Genomic DNA, 27,087 nt, shown 5'->3' with positions numbered 1-27,087 from the left:
CTTTGTGGCACAGAAAGTGACAGGCTCAGAGGAAAAATTGCCTTAGGCTCTGCTGTACCATACAGTTTTTCTCACATGCAAAAACTCTCATAAAGATGCTTTAAAGAGGAGACTCCAAGCTTTATAACTTTCAGATAAATAGTTAATGATGGAAATGGAGCTAAGAAAGTAGGAGTGTGAATATGTGGCTTCTTGTAATTAGATTCTGATGGGACTGGCATTATTAATTGATAAAACCCAGGTCTGGGAGGATATGTCTGTATGGGTCTCAAAAATAGCTGGGGACAGCATCAAAGGCAGCTTGATCAATTAATGGGCTCTTTGCAAATGTGTACTCATCAAAGCTGTCATCCAGTGAAAAAATATGACCCATCCACCTGCATGAAAAGAGGCCAATAAAAGTACACAGGTGACCTTGGCCATCAAATATAGAAGAAGCTGCTTTGAGAATAAAGCTGCATGGTTTATATTTGCTGATTAGTTCTTATCTTTTTTGGGGGGTTTGGTGGGTGGGGGGTTGGTTTTGTTTTGTTTATCAGCCCTTGTACTTTTCTACAGAACACTAAGGAGTGTGTACAGAATAAAGAAGAGCAAAATAGACTGGTTATAAAAAGTCTGGAGGAGGAAAATGAGAAATTAAGTATCCGTTGCGCTGACCTGCTAAATGACCTGGAGAAACTGAGGAAGCAGGAGACCCTTTGGAGGAAAGAAAAATACAGCTCCGAAGCAAAAATAAAGGTATAGAACAAGAATGGAATCTACACTGCTGTTTTGGGCCTTACTCCTTACAGGAAGTTTAATAGATGTTATTTTCCTTAAGTAACAAGTTATATATTCAGATCCACCAGTGGGGACTAGCATTAATTTATATTCTTTCACTTAAGACCCATAGCTTTTTAAAAATTGATGCTGCAAAGCAGGAAACTGACTTCAAATAGTTATTCTAAAATGTAGTCATTAAAAAATAAAGGCTGTTGCATTTTGAAATAAAATATTTTGAAAAAAGATATTTAGAGTCATGATTGTAGACTTTTTTCCCCCCAAATCAAGCAACACTTAGAAATACAATTAGATATCATTCCAGTATAAAAAAGTTTTCTAGGTCCTTTGAAAAACCAAATCTGAGAAGAACTCCACAAACCAGTTAAAAATATTCAAATATGGTTTTAAGATGGTGCTTCCTATGACATAAAAGGAACTAAGTTATCGTAAAATTTTATTTTTATAGAAGGATGGAAGTGGTGGTCAATCTTAGTAATGGTCCTATCTCTTAATTTTTTTAAATTTATTTGAGAAATAGAGCATGAGAGAGAGAAATTCTCAGCTGCTGATTTATTCTCCAAATGCTTAAATGTCCAGATCTGGGACCGTGAAAGTCAGGCCTTCGCTGAACGGGTGGCAGGAATCCATGCGTTAAACCATTGTGCTGCCTCCGGGTCTGTGGACTAGCATCCAAGTTGAAGTCAGCCCTTCTAAATGTCATGCAGACATCCCAATCAGCACCTTGACTGCTAGGCTAAGTACCCATGCTTGCCTTCCTTTATATCAGTATTTTTAAAACTGATTGCATTTTTTTGTAATATCCTTCTTCCCTTACGAAGGTTATTACTCAGCCTTCTTTTCCCATATAATTTACGTTTCTCTTGTATCATAGATTTCATTGCAAAAAATACAGAGGTAAGTCAGTCTAGTAAATGTGATGATCTCTCTATGTGTGTGCATCTAAAAGGATACATAGCAAACAATTATAATTATATAAAAGTTCAACAAAATTACTCATAATGTCTATGGATATGGCATGTACATATGCTTGTGTACATAAATATTTGCTTTAGAGATGTGTCTGAGAGAGTAAATCAATTCATTGTGTATGTTGAAGGAAATATACTAGGAATATTAGTGGACAGCCACGGAATGACTGACTGTGCCATTGAGAAGATTGAATTCCAGTGCATTTGTTTTCTTGATGTTTCAGTTTAGTAAGTTATATACTTTTTTTGTATTGTTTCACAGCTATCTGATTATTTGTGATGATTTTCACATTCTTATTTATGCCATTCAGAATAATGATTTTTTTGATTTTCTGCAATTTTTAGTTCTATGAAGTTTTCTACCCTGAATAAGGTGAATTGGACTTTCAATAATTAAGGAGTGTTAATAGTCATTTTCATTAATTTTATAAAGTTTTTGCTTTCTGAGTTTTTATGATAAATTATTTTGTTCCACAGTCTTTATTTAGAATCATTGTATAGTGTGATGTTTTACAATGTTTGTTCAATAGTTTATTGATTTGTGGATTAACCTTTGTCACATCTCTTGAGTATTCATATATATGTGCTTCTGTACGTCCTGTTCTCATGTTTCAAGGGACTGTAGCTTTGCAAGTTGACTCACAGTTCGGTAGACAAGTCTACTTTCTTCTCTCTATAAGCCCTAAGTATGTATCTGTACTGTGTATAATAGTCATTTTATTAGCTTTCATGAAAAATTTCTAGAAAGCAATTACTTTATAAATTAATTTTGAGACAGTTGTGATGTTACCATCCATGAATGATGAAATACAGTTTTGCAAGTTCCTAAAGTGGTATTAACTACTTTTACTTGGTGTATTTCTAAAGGAAGATTGTTATATTTTAGGATTTTTAGGGTTTCAGGAATGCAAGGAGGCAGCCAATTAAAGTAGAAGAGTTAATTTTAGGAGTGACTTATAGGGAAGAAAGTTTTCTCCAGTTTCAATTGTGATGCTTTGTACAGTTTTCAGATTTTTAAAATTTATTTAATTGTTTTTGTCAATAGGAACATTTTTCTTTTATTTTTAAGATTCTAAAATTCATTTTAAATATTTATGTGTTTATTTTGGAGGTTGGAGTTACAGAGAGAGGTAGAGGCAGAAGGAGATCTTCCATCTGCAAGTTCATTCCCCAGAGAAGCACAACAACTGGTACTGGAAACTAGGGCCTTCATCCTATTCATCCAGCTAGGGTCTGGAGGGGCCCGCTCTAGGACCATTTTCTACTGTGTTTCCAGGCCATTAACAGTGACTGGATTCAGTGTCCCACAGCTGAGCCTCAGACCCTGCCAAATGGGAGGCCAGCGTTGCGGCCAGCAGCATTGCCAGTTACATCACACCAGCCGCCCCTCTTTCCTTTTTTATATTACAATTTGTATTTTATATCTTGTTCATGCATTTAATCTATTTTAAATCTAGAATTCATTTTCGTTTTAGTTTATGCACAAAGCTGTGAAATTATGACCACAGTCCTTTTGGAAACATTTTGGAAAACATCATTTTCCAAAAATGGACCTGCAAAAGAAGTCCTATGTTCTTTGGCGGTCTCTGCACCTTTCCCTGTAATTCCCCCGCTCTCGATAGCTACCCATCTAGATAGCTGTCTCTCTAGATGTTTCTATTCTATAAACCTGTTATGTACATTAATCATAGTCTGTGGCCCTTCTGACTTAACTTCTTCCATGTCACAAGGGTGGGGAGCATCTGGCTCATGAGTATATAGCCCATAAAATCATGTGGTCCGGGCCCTGCCAAGACAGTCACCTATAGGCCTTATCAGTCTGTCTATAGAAGGCTAATTTGTAAGCTGATAGCTTTATATGACCTGAATGGACCTTTGGCAGGTAAAAAAAAAATGTTCTCATCTCCTGATTACTAATTTTAAGATTTATCCATGTTGTAGCATATTTCATCACTTTCTTTTCATTGTTGAATACTTTATTTTATAGATACTCTGTGTCACATCCACTCGAGAACTATTATGTGTTATGTTGGTATGAATAGTTATGTGTAAGTCATTGCATAAAAATTGAGGCTAAGAACACATTATTGCAGAACTGACATCTGGGCATACCAAGCTCAAGGAGTGAGAAAATTGCGGAAGGAATGTGATCATGAACTGTCTCCTGTCTTTTATCCTCTAAAGATCGGTCATAAAAGGACTCTTCTCACCGATCTTCTGTAAAATTAAGTTATAAGACCATTATTCCAGAGAGGTCCTGCTTTCCATCAGAAGCCAATAGGAATCTAACAGGTCTTACTGTTTGCACAGTTTATTTCCAGACTAGCATGCCCCTTTGTCCTCCAATTGCAGTTATCTGTGACTGCTAATAAAAATAAAATTTTTTTCTGGATCTTTGAGTTTTCATCTCTGATGTCTTCTGTGTCATACAAAACTTTGCTTAAATAAATGTTGTACTTTTCTCTTTTGAGTCTGTCTTTTATTATAGAGGTGTCACTCATAAACCTTGCCATGTATAAGGAAAAGAGAATACTTTTCTTTCATAAGCATGAATATATTTCCATTTCTGTTTGAGTATGTACCAAAGATGGAGATTTTTGGATCATTTGGTAACTCTATTTTTAAGATTATAAGGAACTGACAGACTGTTTTCTAAAGCATCTATACCGTCTAATTTTATGTTCTGAGCCACCATGTAGGAGAGTGATTTTTTAATGTCCTTTCCTTTGCCTGTCATTTGATTTCTTCCTGTGCTTGTTATTTTTTTTTTATAGCCATCCTCATGGGATGAAGTCATTTCTTATTGATTTACATTTTTCTGATAGCTAGTGTTGAACATCTTTTCATGTATTATTGACCATTGGTATACCTCTTTAGATTTTTCTATTTAAGTCTTTTTAGGTAATTTATATATTTCTAAAAGTTTCCTTACCTCATAGACATTACTTCAATTGTTGATGAATAATTGTTTTTAATATTCTCTAATAAATCCATTTTGTTTCTGTTGGTTGAGTAGCATCCTCCTGTAGTTTCTGATTTTATTTATTATTGTCATTTGATATCAGCTTGTTATTAGTTACAGGACCCCCTTTAGACTACAAAATCCATGAATACTCAGGCCTTTATATGTTATGTCATAGAATTTGCATATAGTTTTTTTTTGAAGATTTTTATTGTTATTGGAAAGCCGGATATACAGAGAGGAGGAGAGACAGAGAGGAAGATCTTCCATCCGATGGTTCACTCCCCAAGTGAGCCGCAACGGGCCGGTGCGCGCCAATCCTATGCCGGGAACCAGAAACCTCTTCCGGGTCTCCCGTGCGGGTGCAGGGACCCAAAGCCTTGGGCCGTCCTCGACTACTTTCCCAGGCCACAAGTAGGGAGCTGGATGGGAAGTGGAGCTGCCGGGATTAGAACTGGTGCCCATATGGGATCCTGGGGCGTTCAAGGCAAGGACTTTAGCCACTAGGCCACGCTGCCGGGCCCCTGCATATAGTCTTTACATATCTTCCTATAAAGCTTAAGTCATCTCTAGAGTACTTACAATATCTGTACAACATATATCTTACATAGATAGTTGTGATGGTGCCATTTTTTTTTTCAGATTTATTTTTGTTGGAAAGTCAGATGTACGGAGAGGAGGAGAGACAGAGAGGAAGATTTTCCATCCACTGATTAACTCCCCAAGCGGACACAACAGCTGGAACTGCGCTGATCCAAAGCCAGGAGCCCAGAGCATCTTCCGGGTCTTCCAGGGAGGTGCAGGGTCTCAAAGCTTTGGGCCGTCCTTGACTGCTTCCCCAGGCCACAAGCAGGGAGCTGGATGGGAAGCGGGTCTGCCGAGATTAGAACCGGTACCCATATGGGAGTCTGGTGCGTTCAAGGCAAGAACTTTAGCTGCTAGGCTACTGCACCGGGTCTGATGATGCTATTTTTTTTTTAAGGAATTATAAGAAGTAATCTGCACATGTGCAGTACAGATACAATTAAAATTAATTTGAAATTAATTAAAACCATGAATGCAGGACCTTTTTTTAATGCTAAAATTCCAGAGTCTGCAATTACTCCCCTCCCAAATTCCCACCCCCAACTGATTTTTTTCCCATGTTATTACAACAGTATAGTCCTTTGTAAGGCATCATGATCACATCAGTCTGTTATTTAAGTGTGCCCCAATATTGCTGGTACAGGGCCCGGCGTGGTGACCTAGCAGCTGAAGTCCTCACCTTGAACGTGCCAGGATCCCATATGCTCGCTGGTTTTAATCCCAGTGGCCCCACTTCCCATCCAGCTCCCTGCTTGTGGCCTGGGAAAGGAGTCAAGGACAAGCCAAGACCTTGAAACCCTACACCCATGTGGGAGACCCAGAAGAGCTCCTGCCTCCCAGCTTTGGATCAGCGCAGCACTAGCTGTTGTGGTCACTTAGGGAGTGAATCATTGGATGGAAGATCTTTCTCTCTGGCTTTCCTTCTCTCTGTATATCTGACTTTCCAATAAAAATAAATAAATCTTTAAAAAAATATTGCTGGTACAGACAATGTCAGATAGTCCAGCATTGTCTAGATATGTCCAACAATTTCATTTGGAATCCCTCTGATTTGGAAGTAGGGATACATATTGCATTTTATCTTCACATCTGGTTATGGTAGCCTCTACTATGCCATCACTCTACAGTCTCTTAAATGAGAAGCCATGAAGCAAAGCCAGCAACAGGTACGAAGCTAAAACAACAACAACAAAAATTACAGCACCATGGAGTCAAAAAACGTGCCGCGGAATAATCGACACATGGGTGGTGAAAAGAGAACACACAAACCTCTGGAGTAAAATGATGCCACTGTGTGATTCATGAGCTAGCGATGAATTCCACAAGAGGAAAGACACCATTTGGAAGAAATGAAAGTAAAATCAGAAACATCAAAACACACGGAATGCCGCAAAAACAGGATGGAAAGGGTTGTTGAACTTACAGTTATGCAGTCCCTTTTGATATAGCTGTTGTGTCCACTTGGGGAGTCAATCAGTGGATGGAAAAATCTTCCTCTCTGTCTCTCCTCCTCTCTGTATATCTGACTTTGTAATAAAAATAAATAAATCTTTAAATATATATATATATGTATGTATATATATATATATATATGTATGTATATATACATATATATATTTACTTTGGGAGTGGCATTGAGGTGTGATAGCTGAAACCACCATTTGACCACCCATTAGATTGCCTGGAATCCAGTCTTGCCTCTGGTTCAGTTCCAGGTTCCTTCTAATGTGTGCCTGGAAAACAAGGCGATGATGACCTGAGTACTTTGTTCACATGAGATAGATTGATGGAATTTTCTGACTTCTGCCTTCAGCACGGTGCAGTCTTGACTTTTTCTGTTATCTACAGAATGAACCAGAATATGTAATATTTCTCTCTGTGTGTTTCTCCTTTCTCTGTAACTATGCCCTCCTTATAAACGTAAAGTTTAAAAACAGGAAACTTGAAGAGGAAATAGTTTTATTGGTCTTTTCTATGATAATATTTGTCTACTATTATTAACTTCATGGCCTGTCTTTTGCATGTTAGATTTTCTAAGTTTATCCTGAATGGAAATGTCGTATGATCTGAGTCACAAACACTAAAAAATTATTTTGATTTTTTTTCCCAATGTCCTACTCATGCATACCCAGGGAAACAATAAGTGAAGGCTTAAGAACTTGGGTCCCTGTCATCTACAGGAAGGGGCTTTTAGTTTCTGACTTAACCTTGGTCTAATTTCTACTCCTTCAGGCAGTGAGAAAGAATCACTGGACAGCAGATATCTCTCTGCCTCTTTTGTTATGTGTTTCTGCCCTTAAACTATATAACATAAGGGAATAATAATAAAACCATTTAAAAATTACTACAATATGAATATTTTCTATCTTATGCACTAATGATCTATAATAGACTTTTTTTGCTCTTCATACATATGATGTTGAATAGAATGTAACTTCTAATTTTAGGCTTTTGAAGAAAATTTAATTGAAGCAAGAAGAGAAATTGAAACATCACAGAGTAAATATAATGCCCTATCATTACAATTGAATAATACACAGACTCAGCTCATTCAAAAGGATATGGACAATACCCTGGTCAGGCAAGTGCATTCGTATTTTTAATTTACTATTGTAGAAATGTCATCAGTCCTTCAGAACCATAGAATTTACATTTATTATTAGCCTTTCAAAATAATAAGGATATGCCTTGTATGCATGATTGTGTGTTAAAAACCTACAGATTTACATGCTAACTTGGGAATACCTGTTGATGGAGGGTCCACAGAATTAGGAAAACTTGATCAAGGAGCACTGTGAATTCCCTTTCAAACAAGGGCAAGGCATACATTCATTGTTTTTCTTCCAAAATTCCTAGTCCTGTGATACGTGGTATTCATTTCATAGTAAACAATGCTAATTGAGGAAGGGAATTTTTGTTTATCTTACTATGTTCTACATTGTTTTAGTTTCTGAAGTATTCTTTCAATTACCAACATGATAAATGTTATAATGTAACTCCCAGGTGTGACTACTTGAAAAAGTAGGCATGATTTGCTTGTGTTTTTAAGTGTTCCAAAAGATGTTAAAATTACCAGTTAATTTACTACATTATTATCTTTATCAAAAATAATGTTAAGGAGAGTAAATTAGGATAGGAATTTTGTCTAGTTTATATACACACATATTTATGCATATACATATATATGTTCACTTATGCTTATGTATGTATGTATTTGGATGGCAACAGGGCATGCAATTGGAGATAGAAATATATGGTAAACTTTAATTGTATATTTTATTTTATTGTATTGTATTGTATTTAAATAAACATTTAGTGTACATGAGCAAGAAGAATTCTTTGGCGTTTTGTTACTCAGTGAGGTGAAGTTTTTCTTCTGGTAAAAATTGGCTGAAAATTTGCTTTCAACTTCGTGGGCCTTGGTAAGTTTGTGCTGTGATCCGTGTGGTTTTGATGTTTCCAGTGGGTGCTTATGGCTGATTTTGTAAAGTCAAACGTGTCATGGTGAATTTATGCTGAGTGATATTTTTTTTTTCTTAATTGAACCTAGTTAAATAAAATGTGAGAATTTTAGCTAAACCTTGGTATTACATTTTGAAAACATTCTGTCATAAGGGTGAGGAAAAACATAAGCTTTATGGATCATGGCCTGGCTGGCTTATCTGTATAGTAATTAATTATAGGCCTGTAATTTATAAAGTCAGAAGAGTATTTCTAAAATAAAATAGAATCTTAGATTTGGAAAAGTGGATTATCATTAAGTCCTATCCTCTACCTGATAAAATATTACTATAATTTCTGGACTTTTCTTTGATACTTTCAGTTGGAGGGTTTATCATGCTTCTCAAGAGTGCTCCCTTCATTTAATGTTTGTAGATTTGAACCTTGTTTCATTTACTGAGTGAAATTAACCTTTAGGTAATTGACACCCATTTGCCTTAGTTTCAGTATCTGGAGAATCTCAGAGGCAGTCTAATCTGTGCTGTCATAGCCTTCAGTTAGTGTAGAAGAGCATCGATTGCTGCATTTCTTATTATGTGATTTTCTCCATTTCTCAAATCATTTATATATGTAAGTGTGTGTGTGTATATATATATACATATATGTTACATATATAATAGTGTTAAAGTGTTTTGAATTGCCTTTGTGAATACATGCCATACTGTTAGTATCCATATTGTCAGCTTTCGTAAAATATGTGGTGTGGAAATATTTCAAATTGTGTTACAAATGTCACCATCTAGAATGTTTCATTTACCTTTTCTTTTTTTAGATAACAGGTGTTTACCTTTTAAATACCCCAGACAGACTCTAAAATAAGATAATACTAAATGGACATAAATTTTTGTGGTGATAATGATAATTGATACCAATAATCTTTACAAATTTTAGGTATAAAGACAATTTTTTTGACTAACAGGTGTCCCAATATTTTATAATATTGTTTTCCATACCATTTTTTCTGATCGTATTATACATAAGGCTTATAAAATTAAAAATGTAGAAAACAATAACAACAAATATAGTAATAAAAATACTGACAAAGTTGATTCTGTATAAGCATTTGTTTAAATATTTCATATAGACACACACAAATAATGTAAAAATAGCATTATGAGTCAGGTCTTGTAGAAATTATAACTCAGTAACAATTGAAGTGAAACACCTTTTATTATTAAAAAGACTATGTAAATTGTAAGTTACATTTTTATATAACTTGAATTAAGTATATAATGTTATTCCTTCCCCAAAGTTGCTTTTGTAACTAATTCCTATGTGCAATAGGTTTTACTATGTATTTAAACCGCAATCACAAACACTATCATAGTACATGAATTTTACATCATGAACATGAAATACTTTTCTTAAAGCATACCTGTTCTTGTACAGAAGACTCTTTAAACAACCTTTTTTCCCTCTAATTCTGAAATTGCAAGAAATGATAGGAGTGATTGCCTATATGCCAACCCGAGCATGGTCTCCTCCTATATAAACTATCTAGCTTTTCTCTAATATGTGGATTTGTCATAACACTAATGACAGTTGAGGATGTCTTTGAAAAACAGATCGCAGGTAAATTTTTTTGAAAATTAATAATAAATTTATTTTTAATGATGTTTACATAGTTGAGAAGGGTGCATGCCCATATGGACCACCAATTAGGGTGGGGAGAGTTGAGGAATATGGTAAAGTAGATGAAACAACTGCCTCCAATCTTCTTTTTCCTTTCTGTATGTTGGTAGTGATGGAGAGAGGGCCACTCCCAGCAGCACAACTGCTTCAGTACAGGGAATGGGGACTGCACCAGGTTGTCATCCCAGGGTCTTCAATGTGGAGCATGTTTTGAGGGTACTGCCTAAACGGTTTTGATAGTTCTGAGATGTTGTTGATTTCATTGCTCCACGATGGAGGAAATCCTTCCAAGGTCCATTGGCTGACATAATCCACTTTAGAGTCTCAATTTGTCCAGATACTTGCTGTCAAGCTTGATTGGGAGAGCTATCCAATTTGTCCTGCCCTCCATGATATTGGACATCTTATGCAAGCATCAATGAACTGGTTGTCATAACCTCCATGAACATCTGGGCATATTCTCCACTGCACAGGCTTCAACAATGGAGGAGCCTCAGTTCTTTTTGTGTGTGTTTTGTTTTGGAGAGTTATTTATTTTTGTTGTAAAGTAAGATCTACAGAGAGAAGGAGACAGAGAGAAAGGTCTTTTGTCTGGCTGCAATGGCCAGAGCTGAACTGATCTGAAGCTGAGAGCTTCTTCTGGGTTTCCCATGCAGCTGCAGGGTCCCAAGTCTTTGAGCCATCCTCTGCTGCTTTTCTAGACCAGCAGCAGAGAGCTGGATGGGAAGTGAAGCAGGCAGGACACGAACTGGTGTCCATATGGGATCCCATAGCATGCAAGGCGAGGACTTTAGCCCGAGGCTATTGCACAGGGCCCAAGAACCAGTTGTGACACATATACTCCATTATCAGACCATAGATTCTGTGATTTTCACCATGGTTGGAGTTCTGAGTCCTGTGGTCCAATCTAGATGTCCCCAAAGAAACTTTGCCCTAGGTGACCCCATGCCTGCCTCCTGTGTGTGCCAGCTCCTGTGGGGTACAACTCAGTCAATCACCTATGTCAGCTTGCACACTCACTGTTGGTGGCAGTCAGCTGGTCATTTCTGTCCCAAGTTCCATCTCATGCAAACCAGTGTATGCTATGGCTCAGCCTAACCTTGCCCACCACACACTTGAACCTGATGCACACCAGCAGGAGCTGCAGCCCAGTCAGAGCAACCCCCAATAGCTTCCACCAGGCCTACCTCCATCCCTGGTTCCTGTGCAAGCTGCCGTGTGCCGTTCTGCATCCCATTCAGCTCTATTACACATCAATTGGCATTGGAGCCTAACTCACCCAACCAACCCCACTATCTAGCTCACACTCATGCTGACGGGTACCACCATCTGTCCTGCCTGTCCTGCCAGGCCTGCCCCCAGCGTTGCTTCTCATGCTCACTGGTGGGAGCTGTAGCATATTAGAGGGGTGTCCACAGTTTCCTACTGGGCCCACTCACAGCCCTGGATCTTATACTTTCTAGGTGGTTCAATGATCTGTTCTGACTGGACTTATCCCCAGTCCCAGCACCTGCTAGCTGATGCTGTGGCAAAGCCCAACCAGCCTGCACTTAACTCTGGCACATGCATGTACCAGTGCATATGATGGCTTAGCCCAGCCTGTTCTCCTAACGCAGCTCACATGCAAACTAATGGGCTATGTAGCCCTGCCCAGCTTGGCCTTCCCTTAGTCCTAACTCAATGCTGATGGGTGCTGCAGCCTAGCCCAGCCTGGGCAACCCCCAGTCCCAGCCCCGATGTGAACTGCCTAGTGTTGTGACCCAATCCAGCCTGTCCTGCACTCTGTCCTGGTTCTCACATCTGCCAGTGGATATTATGACCTGGCCCAGTCTGGCTCACCTCCAGACCAAACCCACACATATGCCAGTGGGTACTGTAATCTGACCTGGTCTCTCAAAATTTTAGTACTTGTGCTCACCTGCAGGGACTACATCCTGACAAGGGAGTTCCCCAAACGCCTTTATCAGGTCACTTTTGGCCCAACCTGACTTGGCTCACCTCCTGTCCTGGCAGGGACAGTGGCCTTGCCCAGATGGTCCACACCCATTCTGGCTCTCGCTTTTTGGTGCTAGAGTTTATCCCTGCCTCAGTATGACTGTGGATACCATTGCTTAGCCCAGTCTGACTCCTTCTAACCCATCTCACATGCAGGCCAATGGGCTTTGTAACCCTGCCCAGTGTGGTTTGCTCCCATTGTGGCTCTGACATTAACCAGTTGGAACTGTAGCCCAGCTGGGACATCTGTTTACTTCCTTGATCAGGTCTGCTCCCAGCCACAGATCCTCCGCATGCTATGCTTGATCTGACACAGCCTGGCATAACCCATCACCCTTTTTGGCCTTTACCAGTGGATGCTGCATCCTGGCTTGACTTGACCCACTCCTGGTCCAAACTCTTGCTGGTGGGTGCTGTAGCCTAGCCTTGCCCAGCCTGCCCCCATCCCTGGCCTTCATGCAGACTAGTAGGTATGATGACCTAACCTAGTTTGACATGGCCTGTACCCCATCCTTACTCTTGCACATGCCAATGTGTTGTGCTTTGACCCAACCCTGCCCAGTCCACCCTTCCAGAGCCAACCCACACACCTGCCAACAAGGTGAAGTAGCCTTACCTGACCTGACCAACACCCAGCTAACTCATGGTCACCAGCAGGGGCTATGCCCCAACAGGGGAGTTCCCCAAGCTCCCCATCCAGGCTCATCAGACCCAGATATTACACATGCCAGCATGTGCTAGGCCCTAATTGGCACACACAATCTGCCCCTATTCTTGGCCTTTGTGTGTGCTGAAGAATTTTATGGTCTGGCCCTCCCCACACCCAATTCTTGGATATTCTTGCAGGTGTTACAGCCTAGACCAACCTGGCCAGTACACAAAAGTGTTGGTAAGTTTCGTGGTCATACCTGGCTCAGCCCATCACCCACTTCAACCCTTGAACAAACCATCTAGTATGGCAGTCCCACTGGAACGATCCCACAGTCCCCCACAGAATCTGCTCCCACACGCAGTTCTGTGTGCTGGTTAGTGTTATGGCCCAGCCTAACATGGTCCACCCCTGCCCTGACACTCACTCGTGGATGCTGTGGTTGAGCTCTGCCAGGCAGGCACCCAGCTATAGATTTTGTATGCGCTGGTAGGTGATGGTAGATACCAACAAGCCCAGCTCAGGTCTCCCACATCAGGTGTGTTGGTTTAGCCCTGAAAGGTTCTCTGGTTTCCCTCCTCTAAACCACCCAGCTTCAGCCACCCCATTTACCTGCAAGTGCAGTATCCTGGTTGGTGGAATTCCCCAGAAGTGACTCCTCACCTGTGAGGTTCTCTCTCAGCAATCCTCCCTCCCACACATCTCCAGACCTGCTTTCCTGAGCAGTTCATAGCCCCATGTCCACGAGCGCTCATATCTTCAAGCCTGGTCCTCTGGCAGTTTACTGTGCCAGCCTGGGGCCCTGCCTACCTAGTCCTGTGCATGGATTCCCAGACTCTGTCTGCTGGTGTGCTGCCATCTGCCCCCCACATAACTTAAAAAAAAGGAATAGGGAACTATGCTGGCACTGTAGTTAACATAAATATGGCATTAACCAGGCCAAGGATGCCTGCCAGCTATTAGCTGCTTTTCTCCCAGCGGTGTAATACCTAGGTACAATGCAACCAAGGCAGTTACCTACAGCTGGGGGACAGGTAAATTTTCAAAGCTCCAAGGGTAAAAAGAGACTTAACACAGGGAGAAAGCCGCTCTGAAATAGCAAGAACTTGCACAACGATCCTAAGTGTTGAAAGGTGTGCTTTTGTCTCTTGATGGAAGAAGTTGATGTGGCTTAACCCATATTCACAGATAAAAACTGGCAATATTGAAATGACTGCTTAAGTGTGCCTTTCATTTTATTCTCACTTCACCCTTAAATCACCTATTTTGCTCACATTTCTTTAACTACTTTTCAGAATTTGTTATCCCACATTGAATGACTTAATACCATCTCTGGCAAAGATTTTATAAAGAAAAAAATAGAAAAATGTTTTAGAGACATTAACCACTGGCCTATTCTGTTATGTAAGGTACTGCTATGGCTTGTGTAAAAATGAATGTTGCCCGAAAAAAAAGAGAAAAAATCAACTAATAATCTTCATTTTGTGCATAAAACACATCAGAAGCTCCTTTATGGAATAAAATGCATAAACCATTTTATAACAAAAATATTCTTCAAGAAATATAGCATGTAGGATTGCACAAAATATTCCTACAAAGGCGTTTTGTTTTAAGAGGTTGATGATACCAAGCTACTAAATGTAGTATGAGATTCATTCTAGGATTCATTGCAATATTAATTAAATAGGATTATAAAAATTGGTTTTTGCACTAAATTTTCCCTGAGTTTGTGTTCTTTAGTATTTTGAAAGAGCTATGAGTAATAACAAATAAGACAACAATATCCATATATATATATATATACAGTTTCTCACATGAAAATGAAAGAATAGTTCTAATTGAGTTTACATAATTATGGTTTCATTATAAGAACTCATAGGGAAGGATGCAGTAGCAAAGCTGGTAGTTTGGAGTGGAGGCGTTTGACTTGAATCTGGCTTATCGGGTAATCATCAGCCTGTCTGCAGTGTTTCTCTCCTGCTTTCCGCATGAGGCTGATCTGCTGGCATACTTGGGGACTGATTTTCATCACCGTTTTCCTCCCCCAGGGAGGGTGCCATTGATATATACCAGTGTTGTGCTATTGAATCTGTTGGTTGTGTTGAAGTTACCAAAAAAAAAAAAAAAGACCATAATTATTAACGAAGTGGTGTAAGTGCTTCCTTCTCTGAAGCTGCTTTTCCTTATTGATAAATGATGATACAGATTTTACTTTATTTCTGTGTGAGTTTTTGTTTTGAAAACATAACCTTTATTGATTTTGTTGAAGATTTTAATCCATTTTACTTTAGTTTCCTAACTTAAACTTGTGCCAGAGAAGATAATGATTAATTCTACATTTAATACGGGAACTTTTGTTAGAAATTAGTTGTGAATCTTGAGAGTAAAAAATGAATTGGAATGCAGTGCAGTTATAATTTTGTTTAGGATAATCCTTAAAGTCAGAACCCTAAAGCTAAGTCCATGAGAGTTGCTTTTGTTCGCCCAGGCACTTAGCAGAAGCAAGGTATAAATTATCTCTGGAGAATGATGAAACAATTTGAGGCTTAAATTATGTTGTGCCAACAGTTTTGCAAAATGATATAGAGCACATAGTCAGAAATAACAAATATGCATCAAGGGAAGAGATAAGACTAAGAAATAGAGATAGCATTGTGGCAAAATGGTTAAATCCACTGCTAGAAATGATTGTCTTCCATATCTGTTGGTGGTTAGAGTCCCAGCTGCTCCACTTCTCACCTGCCTTCCTGCTATTTCCGGGGAAGTATGTGAGCCAGTTCCACTCTCACGAGACCCAGCTGGAGTTTTGGGCTCTTGACTTTGTCTCACCCAGCCATGGCTACTGTAGGCATTTGGGGTGCAAATCAGGTGAAGAAAATTTCTTTTCACCTTTTAAATAGATAAAAAGTAAATAATAGTAGCAATAATCATTACAACCATAACAGTAATAACCAGAAATGAAAAGTATCTTGAGTAAAATATGCTTGTAAATACTTTGCATAGAAAATTCAAAATAGTGTATAAGGCATATTTATTTAGATTTTTGAAAAATGAGTTCATTGTACTGGGTAGATATAAAGTCAGGTTACAAAACTCAGTCGCTGGGCTGGTGTTGTATACAGTGGCTTCTTAGGAACCTACTGCTTTTGATCCTGGCGCTCTGCCGCTGACTGCTGATTTGAGTTCCTGCTGAATGGCTTCCAATCCAGCTCCCTGATAACGTGCCTGGGAGAGCCACAGGTGATGGCTGAAGTACGAGGATTCCTGCCACTGGCTTTGGAGACAGATGCAGTTCTAGGCTCTCAGTGTCAGCCGGGCACGCCCCAAGTTGTAATGGCCATTTGGAGAGTGAACCAGCTAATTGAAAAGGTCTGTTAGTCTCCCTGCATCTCCTTTTCTATCCTCTCCCCACTCCACTTCCCTCCCCACATTCTTCCCTGTGTCTGTCTCTCCCTTTTTCTCTGTTGATTGACTTTTCAAATAAGGTAATACATAACTTTTTTAAAAACCCACTCATTTGTATTTTTATGCTAGCAAATAATTTGGGAAATAAGATTAAAGTAATTTATAATATCACTGACAGCATAACAATTAAGTATAATGGTAGCTAATTATTATCTCTGTATAAAATACTTTAAACCATTGAGAGAAATGGAAGGTCTAACATACAGGAATATGCAAAATTCATGATATTGAAGATTTGATAAAAATTTGTTTCCAAATACAATGTTAGATCCAGAATAAAGCTATCATGAATTATCAACTCTAGGACACACTTACCTGTCCTGACCCGAAGGACACGATGCTCAGCCCTGAAGTGGACTGGGAATGCCGGGCTGCTAGCCCAAGAGACACACAGACACATGTACTTCCTGAATGAGAATGCCCGTGCTCTTTACTATTTACTCCTCATATATATACCTTCTCTAGGGGAGGAGGGGAAGGGAGGGGGTTTCCTGGAACTAATCATCTATATTGAAACAGGGGAGGAACTAATTATCTATATTGAAAAAGGATAGGAACTAATTATTTGAACAGGAACAAGGGCGGAGGTTCTGTTCCGCTTGCTTTGCACGGGATGTTCTAGCCACAATATCCTGCTTGCTGTGGCCCTGCTTGCCCAAGGTAGGTTTTTTTTAATTAATTACATTGCATTATGTGATAGTTTTATAGGTACTGGAATTCCCCCCACCCCTCCCTAAGCCCTCCTCCCACATTGGAATCCTCCACCCCAAGGTAGGTTTTGCAGTGCAGCAGGTTGTCAGGCATGCCAACAAGTCTAAGGCCCATAAGTCTGTAGATCCTAACACTTACTACTTGCAGCAGGCTGCAAGGAGAGGTTGGTGCAAATCCCAGTGAGAAGAAGAACCTGGGAGAGAAGCGGCGTAATAGGGAAGTGGGCTTAAACTGAAGACCACTCTCTCTGTTAGGAGAGAGGGGCCCATGGACATAAATACCCTGGCCTCTTTCTTCCTTGCCTTCCGGTCATTGGCCAGTATGTCCACAAAATCACATTCAGTGAGAGCCAGAGATCAATGTGTCCATGGAGTGCTGTCTGTGGAGTCTGACCTCAGGATAAGTAGGGTAGGGACCATGAAGACCAGAGCATTCCCAGTGGATGTCCTTTCAGATCTGATCTGGCCCTCATTGCTTAGCATTTTTCTGTGTTAACTTTAGGGTAAACTTTCTTATATTTTATTACAATATCAAGCCTAAAATCGAAGAAGACTTGATAACCCCCATGTTCAATGTTGACCCAGATTATATCTTGCCATTTTGGGGGCTTCAGTCTCCCTTTGTGTCCCTTGGAAGTGCTTTGTTTTTCATATTGGTGCTGCATTCTGCCTTGCTAAATTTATTGCTGGCTCATGCTTTTGGAGCTATTTTAAGTGTAATCTTTTTCCCATATGATTTTCAAATGATCTTTTCTGTTACTGGTTATGGCTTTACTGTACATATTTTAGTATGTATTTTGTGTGGATTATCAAAACAATTGTTTCATTTTCATGTGAATTGTTCTTTTCTATGTGTATATATATTTTTGCCTTGAGCAGTTCTGATTTTTGTGAACCTACTATTGAAATTGTTATTTCTATTTATTTAGGTAATAAGTAATTTGATGATTTATTAGAAAAATGCATGCAATACAGAAAAGTATGAAGAACACAGGAAAAGTACACTAGAAATGTAACTTAGAGAAATAACAGCAATTGAAATTTTGTGAGCATGATTCTGCTTAGTTCTTAGTTCTTGTTTATAGATCAAAGATAGGATAGCTAGAACTTTTTAGATAAAAATAACTATATTGCCTATGTTCTTTTAGTAACAAATAAGTAACAAATGTGGCTGTCTGATATGAAATTGAGGGAATTAACAAATGCCATGTAATTTTCTTTATCAGAAGTACTAATTTCTAAAACCAAGAATAAAACCCCAAAACTGTTGCATGTTTATCTTGTGCTTTTTCAGCACTGCAGTTCATCTTTAGTTAGTTTGACACCCTGATTTGTGTGTTTTGGAAATAGTACAAAAATCCAACCATGCTAATTCCTGCCTTCGTGCCCACCCATCTTGTGTTTCATGAAGCACAGCATATCTCCTCTTGGATAATCAGTGATCACAGAACTTTTTACTTAGTTCTATATATTACTTCATTGTTCATCATTAAGAGGTTTGATGTTTTTTATGGAGATTTATTTTGCTTATTTGAAAGTTGGAACACCATAGCGAAGGAGAGATGGGATAAAGTGATAGGGAAAGAGAGACAGTTGAATGAGAGAGGGAAAAGGAGTGAGGAAAAAAGATTAATTCATCTTTCATCTGCTGTTTCACTCAGCAAACGGCCACAAAGTCCATGGTTGAGCCAGTCTGAAGCCAGAATCCTGGAACTACATCTGGGTCTCGAATATGGGTGGCAGAGGTCCAGTACTTCTGATGTCCAGTACTTCAAGGTGCATTTTCAGAGAGCTGGGTTGGAAGTGAGCAGCTCGGACTCACACTGGTGCTCATCTGGGGTGCCAGTGTCATGTGTGGTGGCTTAATGTGCTGTGTGCAGTGTTGGCCACAGTTTTACTCTTGACGTGTCGTTCTTGTCCTCTGTTTCATTGTGAGTGCGTCTTACCAGGGTCATCTCTATTACTAGAGTGTGCTTTCTCTTTGATTGTAGTCATACTTAAGCATAAGAGTTATTTTGGGCAATGAAATAAGAATGAAAGTAACAAATGCCATATCCCAGAAAATATTTTAAAGAAGACATTGGCTAGTTTCCCTTTGGTTTTTTACACTCTGCCAGGAGAGTAGCATATTCCCAGTGCAATCTGAGATTCCAGTTTGAATCTTAGAGAAGACAAAAGTCACTTGCAATGTGAGCAGGCAGTAAATCTTCATTTTTGTGAAGTATCAAGATTTTTTTTCTTTGTAAACTTCAGAATAATATAGAGAAGGTGTTTTAATAAACCCTCTATCTTGTCACTGTTAAACTTGGTCTCTAAAGGGATCTTCCTAATTTACCCCATGGCCCACTCAGTGCTTTTGATAGCATCATTGTGACTGAAAGATCATTGGACCTATCTTTTACAACATAATTTTTCTAACAAAACTTAGCAGTTTTCCCCTATGGGAAGAATCATCGTTGGTGCTTAGCAGTCTCTCTTTCATCTCATCCAGAATTCCCTTTATTCTTTTGATCTGTGTCAAGAGGTGCTTCTCAAGTTTGAACCTAACAGAATTAATTTTACTTTTCTTACCTTTGATTTTGCTTGTAACTGTTCTCATTATGGATTTCAGTGCCATGGTAGCATCTTTTTTTCTTTCTAACAATGCTTTTTTATTATTGTATTTTTCATGCCATTCAACAACTATTTCACCCATGTTAGAAGCAGAGGGAGTAAAACATTTAGTATTGATGAACTTAGTCGGGAGATTGACTTCCAGTGCAAAGTGATTGAGGCAACAAGAATCTGAGGCAGGGAAGGATAGAAAGTAATTCAAGATAATGCAGTATTATATTGGCTACTGCTTCTTGATGAGCCATGAAGGGAAAGAGGGTACACTGAATTAGCAACCTAAATTGATTCCCAAGAGAGAAACCCTGCTTTTCCAGAGGAATCCATCAGATAGAAGCAGGTCATCTTTCTGTCCAGCTTCCTCTTGTGTTTTGTCTCTCAGTGGTCAAAGTTTGCCACTCAACATATCCTGCAGGGTAAACCTTTCATCATAATCTGGAAAAGGTACAAAGAGACAAATACGCCACACAAACAGCTGGTTGGCCTCAAGTGATGGAACTGCACATTCTGGATGGGCTGAAGTGGTCCATAAAGGAAGAGGTAGAGCAAGAGACCATGTGTTCATGGGCCAGTAAGGTGCTGTGCTTTTCACAGAGAGGTCCATACTGCTTGTCTTTGTGTTGCTGCTTCAGAGAGGTGTGGCAGCTTTTTTTTCTTCATACGTTATTTATACTTGTAACTTCTTCAGTACTTCGTAGAAGTACGCTTTTACCTCTGATTATGCATAATGAAATTTTTGGTTTTAATTGTAAATTTTCCTTCTTTTTAATAAGTCCTGTTTTTTTGTTTGTTTATTTGTTGCAAAATGTTGCGTGATGAGAGATCTAGACTAACCTGTTGTTTCCCTGTGGTCCAGATTGGGGCATTTTATAAGACTTGCTTGTTGTCACTTGAAATTAATTGAGTTCCATTTTCATCTCTTAAAACCCCGGTGCACATCCCATGCTGTGCACTTTTCAGAGGGTAGTGTAGGGAGACCAAGAGAAGTGTATCTGCATGGAATGAGATCATATTTCCCTTTGCTTATTGAGGATATGTCCATAAAACAGCACAAGATGTGCAACAAAAATAGGTACTCTCCTTAGTTGATTTTTAATTTTTAAGTGTTTCCTAACAGTATGATTTTTAAAAATAAGATTTATGTTAATTTTGTTGCAAAGTCAGATATACAGAGAGGAGGAGAGACAGAGAGGAAGATCTTCCTCTGCTGATTGATTTCTCAAGTGACCACAGTGGTCAGAGCAGCGACAAGCCAGAGCCAGGAGCTAGGATCCAGGAACCTTTGTGAGTCTCCCACGCAGCTGCGGGGTCCCAAGCCTTTGGGCCATCCTCGACTGCTTTCCCAGGCCACAAGCAGGGAGTTGGATGGGAAGTGGAGCTGCTGGGATTAGAACTGGTGCCCACATAGGATTCCAGTATGTGCAAGGGGAGAACTTTAGCCACTAGGCTACAGCGCAGGGCTACGGCGCTGGGCCCATTAACAGTATGATTCTATCACTGCTTTTCAACAAGGCAGAATGAATGAATACTGTTTCTAAAAATTAGAAGATTCAAAATCCAGATTATGTAGTATATTTTGATTGAATTGATATGTATAAATAGACACTTATAAATATTTCTTCGATTTGAATATACAAAGTGAGTTCCAATTTTATATGATTTGTATCATTCAGGATCTGCTCCCACAGGGGAGTGATATTCTCCTGGACTCTTAGTACCAACATCCTCCTGAACATCAGTGCGATTGTCATGCTGCTGGCCCGTGTCACCTTCCACGGCCTGGAAGGATGGGTTTTCCCCTGTGGTTCTCTCCTTCACTCTCATTTTCTCCAAGGTGGCTTAGAATCTTGAGGATTCTAGCCCAGTCATCTGAGGTTACAAATTACAGTTGGGGGGAGTGCTTTGAGAAACATTGGGTTGAAAACTTAATTTATCTTTTGGAATTCTTTTTAATATATGTAAAGTTCTTTGTAATATAAAATGAAAGAGTGAGTTACCCTAGATTGAAAACTGTCAGATAACTGGTTACCATCACTACTCATCAGTTGGAACTGAGGCAATAACTTCAATAAAAAGGTGGTACTAAGACAGTATATTTAGGATTTTATTACTCTCAAGCTATAAAAGAAAATGTTAAATATTTGGCTTTGAAAATCATAGTAGTTCTATCAATACTTTCTAGGTATATGTGATAAATATTAAATACTTGATGTATTATTTTTTATGAATGAATTTTCCTACTGTAAAAAAACATAATAGGTGAAAAATAGGAAGTCGATCTATAGCTTTAGGTGAACACAATTATTTACCCGAGATTATTTTTATTCATGCTTCTCTCTATTTATTGCTTGCTTGGCACAGGAAAGAATTGCAGGAGCTGCAGAATCTTTACAAACAGAACAGTGCACACACAGCACAGCAAGCGGAGCTGATCCAGCAGCTTCAGGTTCTCAACATGGACACACAGAACGTCCTGAGGAATCAGGAGGATGTTCACACAGCTGAAAGCATATCCTACCAAAAAGTATGTGTGTACTTTCTCATACAGATAGATGCTTCTTTGTATCAACTTACACGTCAATCCAAAATATTTTTTAAATTAATGTATCATTTCCCTTTACTTACATACCTGCAACATTAAAAATAAAGAATTGTTCAGTTTGGTCATATTTAAACTTTTCCATTTTCCTTACAGTTATTAAAGCTGAATCATCTGAACGTTATATTTATTCCTTAAATAGTGTCTTGATAAATTGGAATTCTGATTCTGGCAATGAAAACTTCTCAGGAATAACCCCTAAATTGCAAAGGTTTTGGGTAATGGAATTATTCAGGCTTTGGTTAGGAAATTGCTTCATCAAGTATGATTCCAGTTTATGACTTAAAACTGACTTTCATTATAGTATTTGTGCATGATTGGCAGTTTTGTACAAGGATAAAGATGAATACTGATGATAATGTCTTTAGGTTCAATATTTGCAAAGGATTTTATTTGATGTTTCTTTTCAGAGATATTTTACTTTACAGTTGTAAACTTCTTGTCCTGTAAGAAGGCATACACAGCTTTTAGTTGTGCTAATTGACTCAGCAGCAATAGCTATATAATTTTAGCTAGTAATAAAAATTAAACCCAGTATTGAGTACTTTCTATGTTTTTGCTGAGTGCAAAGTTGTTTATATAAGTAATATAATGCATATATGATCACCTGTGAGACTGATATTAATAGTTGAGGCAGATAAGGCCCAATTGAAGAGGTTAAATGATAAAAATCTGTATTATTCATAACATTTTGGAATTTTTGTTTAATCTTTTAACCATTAATTACTTTAATCGTTGAATTTTGAGAAAGGACCATGAAAATAGGAATTCTACACTTATCATGAATTAATAACTTTATTAATTAAACCTGCAACATTTTCAAAAATTTTAATAACATGTAGTACAGATATTTTCATTAGATAGTGCAATATTTCAGCACTTATATACAGCATAAACTGATTAATCAAACAATTAGTACTTCTGTTTTCTTGTCTTTGTGTTTGGACTTCCTCTCTTCTCTCCTTCTGCTACATGGTATATAAAACATTATCATAAACTATAGTTCCTTGCTTGTACTGTGGAAATCTACCTTACCTTTTTGGGTGTCTGTTACCTGATTTCCTTTGTTATCCTTTCCTTCTTCTCTCCAGACTTCTCAGCTTAGAGTAATTGTTCTTTAAGCACAGGTCAACTTTTGTAATTTTTTAAATTTATCTTATTTTATGATACAGTTCCATAGTCTCAAGGTTTTCCCTTTCCTCCTCTCCAACTCCACTCCCCCACAGACTTCTCTTACATTATTATGGTAATATAGTCCTCTAAAAGCCATTCCAATTCCATCATTCTGCTATTTAAGTGTATCGTGACATTTTAGGAATAGACAGTGGCAGAAAAGTCCAGCGTCCTGTTGTCAAGATATATTTAACAGTTTCATTGGGAGTCCATCTGATTCAGGAGTGGAGATGCACTTCTCAATTTGATAATCTCTATCATACAGTTCCTCTGGGTGAGCATGTGTACATGCATAACCTATATGTCTATTGCTCTTGTATTTTGCATGAAGGTTGCCTTATATCAGAGAGAACATATGTATTTGTACTTTTGTGACTGGCTTATTTCACTTAGCAAATTAGTCTTTACTTGAGACCATTTTGTTGCAAATGGTAGATTTTTTTTTTTTTTTTAGTGCCTGAGTAGTGTTTCTTAGGGCAAATGTTCCACACTTTATTTATCCCCTCCTCTTTTGATGGGCATCTGGGTTGTTTCCATGTCTTCACTACTGTAGATTGTGTTGCTGTAAATATAGGATTTCAGGTCACTTTCTCATATGCAGATTTCATTTCTTTGGGTATAGTCCCAGAAGTTGGATAACCTGGTTAATGGCAGATCAACTTTTTTAACTTCCGCACATCACATGTGTTACTTGTTTCCTTGGTCTAGGTTATTTCACTTGATATAATGACCTTCATTTCCATCCATTTTGTTGTAAATGTGAGATTTTATTTATTTTTATGACTGATGATTGTTGTAAACACTTTTTTTCTTGTGAAAAAGGTATTTTTATCCTTTAAGAAAAAAGAATTATGTACAGCTTTCCATTCTTCCTTTAAAAGAAATTTAATAAAACTTTCTATTTTATTAAATATTCTTTGTAAACATTATTTTGACAGTTGTATCATAACTTAGTTATACTTGCATGGGTATTAAAGTTTCCAGTTTTGAGGTTACAGTGAAGTGAACACCATTGTATCTACAAAATACTTTTTAAAAGTTCATAAAAAATGACTACGAAAAAGTGTGATTAGATTTCAGTTTTTTTACAAAAAAAGTATCTTTTATTTTTTGCAAGTACCTTTATATGCCAATATATATAATGTTTCTCTAACTATTAAGAAAATGTCTAGAGGTAAAACTAGTCAAGAAGGAATATTTTTTTAAATTCTGCTGGTTTACTTTGGACTTCTACCAGAAGCTTGAGAGTATTTTCTTTTTTCTTTCTTTTTCATTTTTTGACTGAGCCCTTTGAGCCATTCATTGCCTAATCTGCCATATTCTGCCATTATAGTAATCATTTTTGAAAATAAATTTATTTATTTGGGAGACAGATTGAAAGAGATCGTGTCCACTGGTCTGCTCTCCTGATACAAGCAAAGGCCAAGGCAGGGTTTGTCTGAAGCCAGGAGGCAGGAACTGAAACCAGGGTACCCACATGTCACAAGGCCAACTACTTTAGCCAGCACCAGCTACTTCTAGCATGTATGCATATAAGCAGGCAACTGGAATCAGGAACTGAACTGGGGCTCAAACCCAGACAGATAATGGAAGCTGGTCTGAAGTGAAGTCAGGTTTTTTGTTATCTTTTACAGTGGTCATTTGGGTAAACCTTTTGAACATTTCAAATCACTATGTATCTAACTATTTGAATTCAATACTTTATCTTTTTAAATAAATAAAATGTATAGATAACATTAATTTTTCTACCTTTCTGTATGGCTTACCCTAATGTTACTGTATATGTATTGTATTGATTTTAAAAATGTAATTTTTGTTATGTAAAGCATAACTGGCATTACATTTTAACATCTCTGTTTAGATGCATTGATTATTTTGAGCTTAACAATAAGATTAATAAATAATTCATTCATTTTAAATACTGGATAGTATTTTATCATACTTATGTGTGTGACATATATGTGCTTCACTTTATCCATTCTCTGAAGTATATTTATACTGTTTCTGCTTGTGCTGTTAAAATTCTACTGAGGTCAGTATCTGTAAATGTTTTATGTGCATGTTTAAGTAGAAGATTGATTGAAATGTTTACTAAATATTGCTAAATTACTCCCATGAATACCATCTTTGGGTGTTCTTTGGAATTCTCAAAGAGAGACATTTTTTCATAGTGCAGAGTGTATTTTGATATTCATTATAGTAGGTTAAGTTTCAACTCTGTTCATTTATAATACAGATTGTTCATACTGGTTGTGAAAATTTGGCAAAAGTTAAATTTTAGTGCCTATCATTCTACAGGCTTTTTCCATTCTATTGCCCATTCTGTCTTTTAAGACATATAGATGTATGTATTTAAGATGTATAAACATGATGTATATCATTAAGTTATAAAAAAGAAAGAAATTCTGTCATTTGCAACAAAATGTTTCCGAATGAGGAACATCATGTAAAGTGAAATCAGACACAAGCACTGCCTGTTCTTCCTTATATGGGAGCTAAAATTTGTAACAAGAAAGAAAGAAATGACTGAGTGGATCAGTTTAACTTAATATGCAGTGTTTTTTCAAACTTAGTCTTACTTGTTTGTCAAAACAGGTTCACAGAAATTCTTGCACTTCTATAGTTGGAATGGTTTTCTGAGTGTTTTAAGATTCACTTTATATCAGTGAAGTTGAACTTCCTTTTATTTCATATAGTGTATAATCATGCCTCTTGTTGGATTATTTGTTGAATTCTGCACCTATTAGAACCAATAAGCATTTAACTATAATGTAAGTTTAAAATGTTATCTCTAAAAAAATTGAAACTATAAGATACAGGTAAGAAAACAGGCCATATAATTGGCATTTTAATGATTCCCACAAAAATACTACAGATAGGGGATGACATAAAATTAAGGTTATATCTCATAATAAATTGAAAACAAGTTGAAATACCTTTGACTTGCTGGGTATCATAGCTTAGTAACAGTGTGGCAATACATCTTTTCTTTTTTTAATATTCTTTATTTCATTTATTTCAAAGATTTATTTATTTTATTGGAAAGTCAAATTTACAGACTAGGAGAGACAGAGAGGAAAGATCTTCTGTCTGCTGGTTCACTCCCTAAGTTGCTATAACAGCTGATGCTGAACCACTCTGAAGCCCAAAGCCAGGAGCTTCTTCAGGTCTCCCACACAGGTGCAGGGTCCCAACAATTTGCACTGTCCTTAACTGCTTTCCCGGGCCATAAGCAGGAAGTTGGAAGGGAAGTGGAGCAGCTGGGATATGAATCAGCACCCATATGGGATCTTGGCGGATACAAGGCAAGGACTTACACCATTGGGCTACTTACTGCTCCAGTCCTGGCAATACGTATTTTCAAAAGATACTTTGCAATTGTGTGTGTTTGTGTGTGTGCGTGTGTGTGTGTGTGTGTTGTCTGTTCCTTTTGTGTTTTGCTAAGGACATGGGTG

The 27,087-nt window shown here is 38.0% G+C and overlaps 1 protein-coding gene across 1 annotated transcript in view; it reads left to right on the top strand.

Annotated features, from left to right (window-relative positions):
* The window catches only part of CNTLN (centlein), a 269,496-nt gene that overhangs the window by 64,363 nt on the left and 178,046 nt on the right, over nt 1–27,087 (top strand). Inside the window, exons 5-7 of the mRNA XM_058672438.1 lie at nt 559–738; nt 7,746–7,879; nt 22,222–22,384. Of these exons, the coding sequence (XP_058528421.1) occupies nt 559–738; nt 7,746–7,879; nt 22,222–22,384 (477 nt within the window). The remainder of the gene's footprint in view (nt 1–558; nt 739–7,745; nt 7,880–22,221; nt 22,385–27,087) is intronic.

The sequence above is a fragment of the Ochotona princeps genome, chromosome 14 (assembly GCF_030435755.1).
Source record: "Ochotona princeps isolate mOchPri1 chromosome 14, mOchPri1.hap1, whole genome shotgun sequence".
Lineage (NCBI taxonomy): Eukaryota > Metazoa > Chordata > Mammalia > Lagomorpha > Ochotonidae > Ochotona > Ochotona princeps.
Note: the sequence above shows the minus strand (reverse complement) of the source record. Positions and strands in the feature narration are given on the sequence as shown.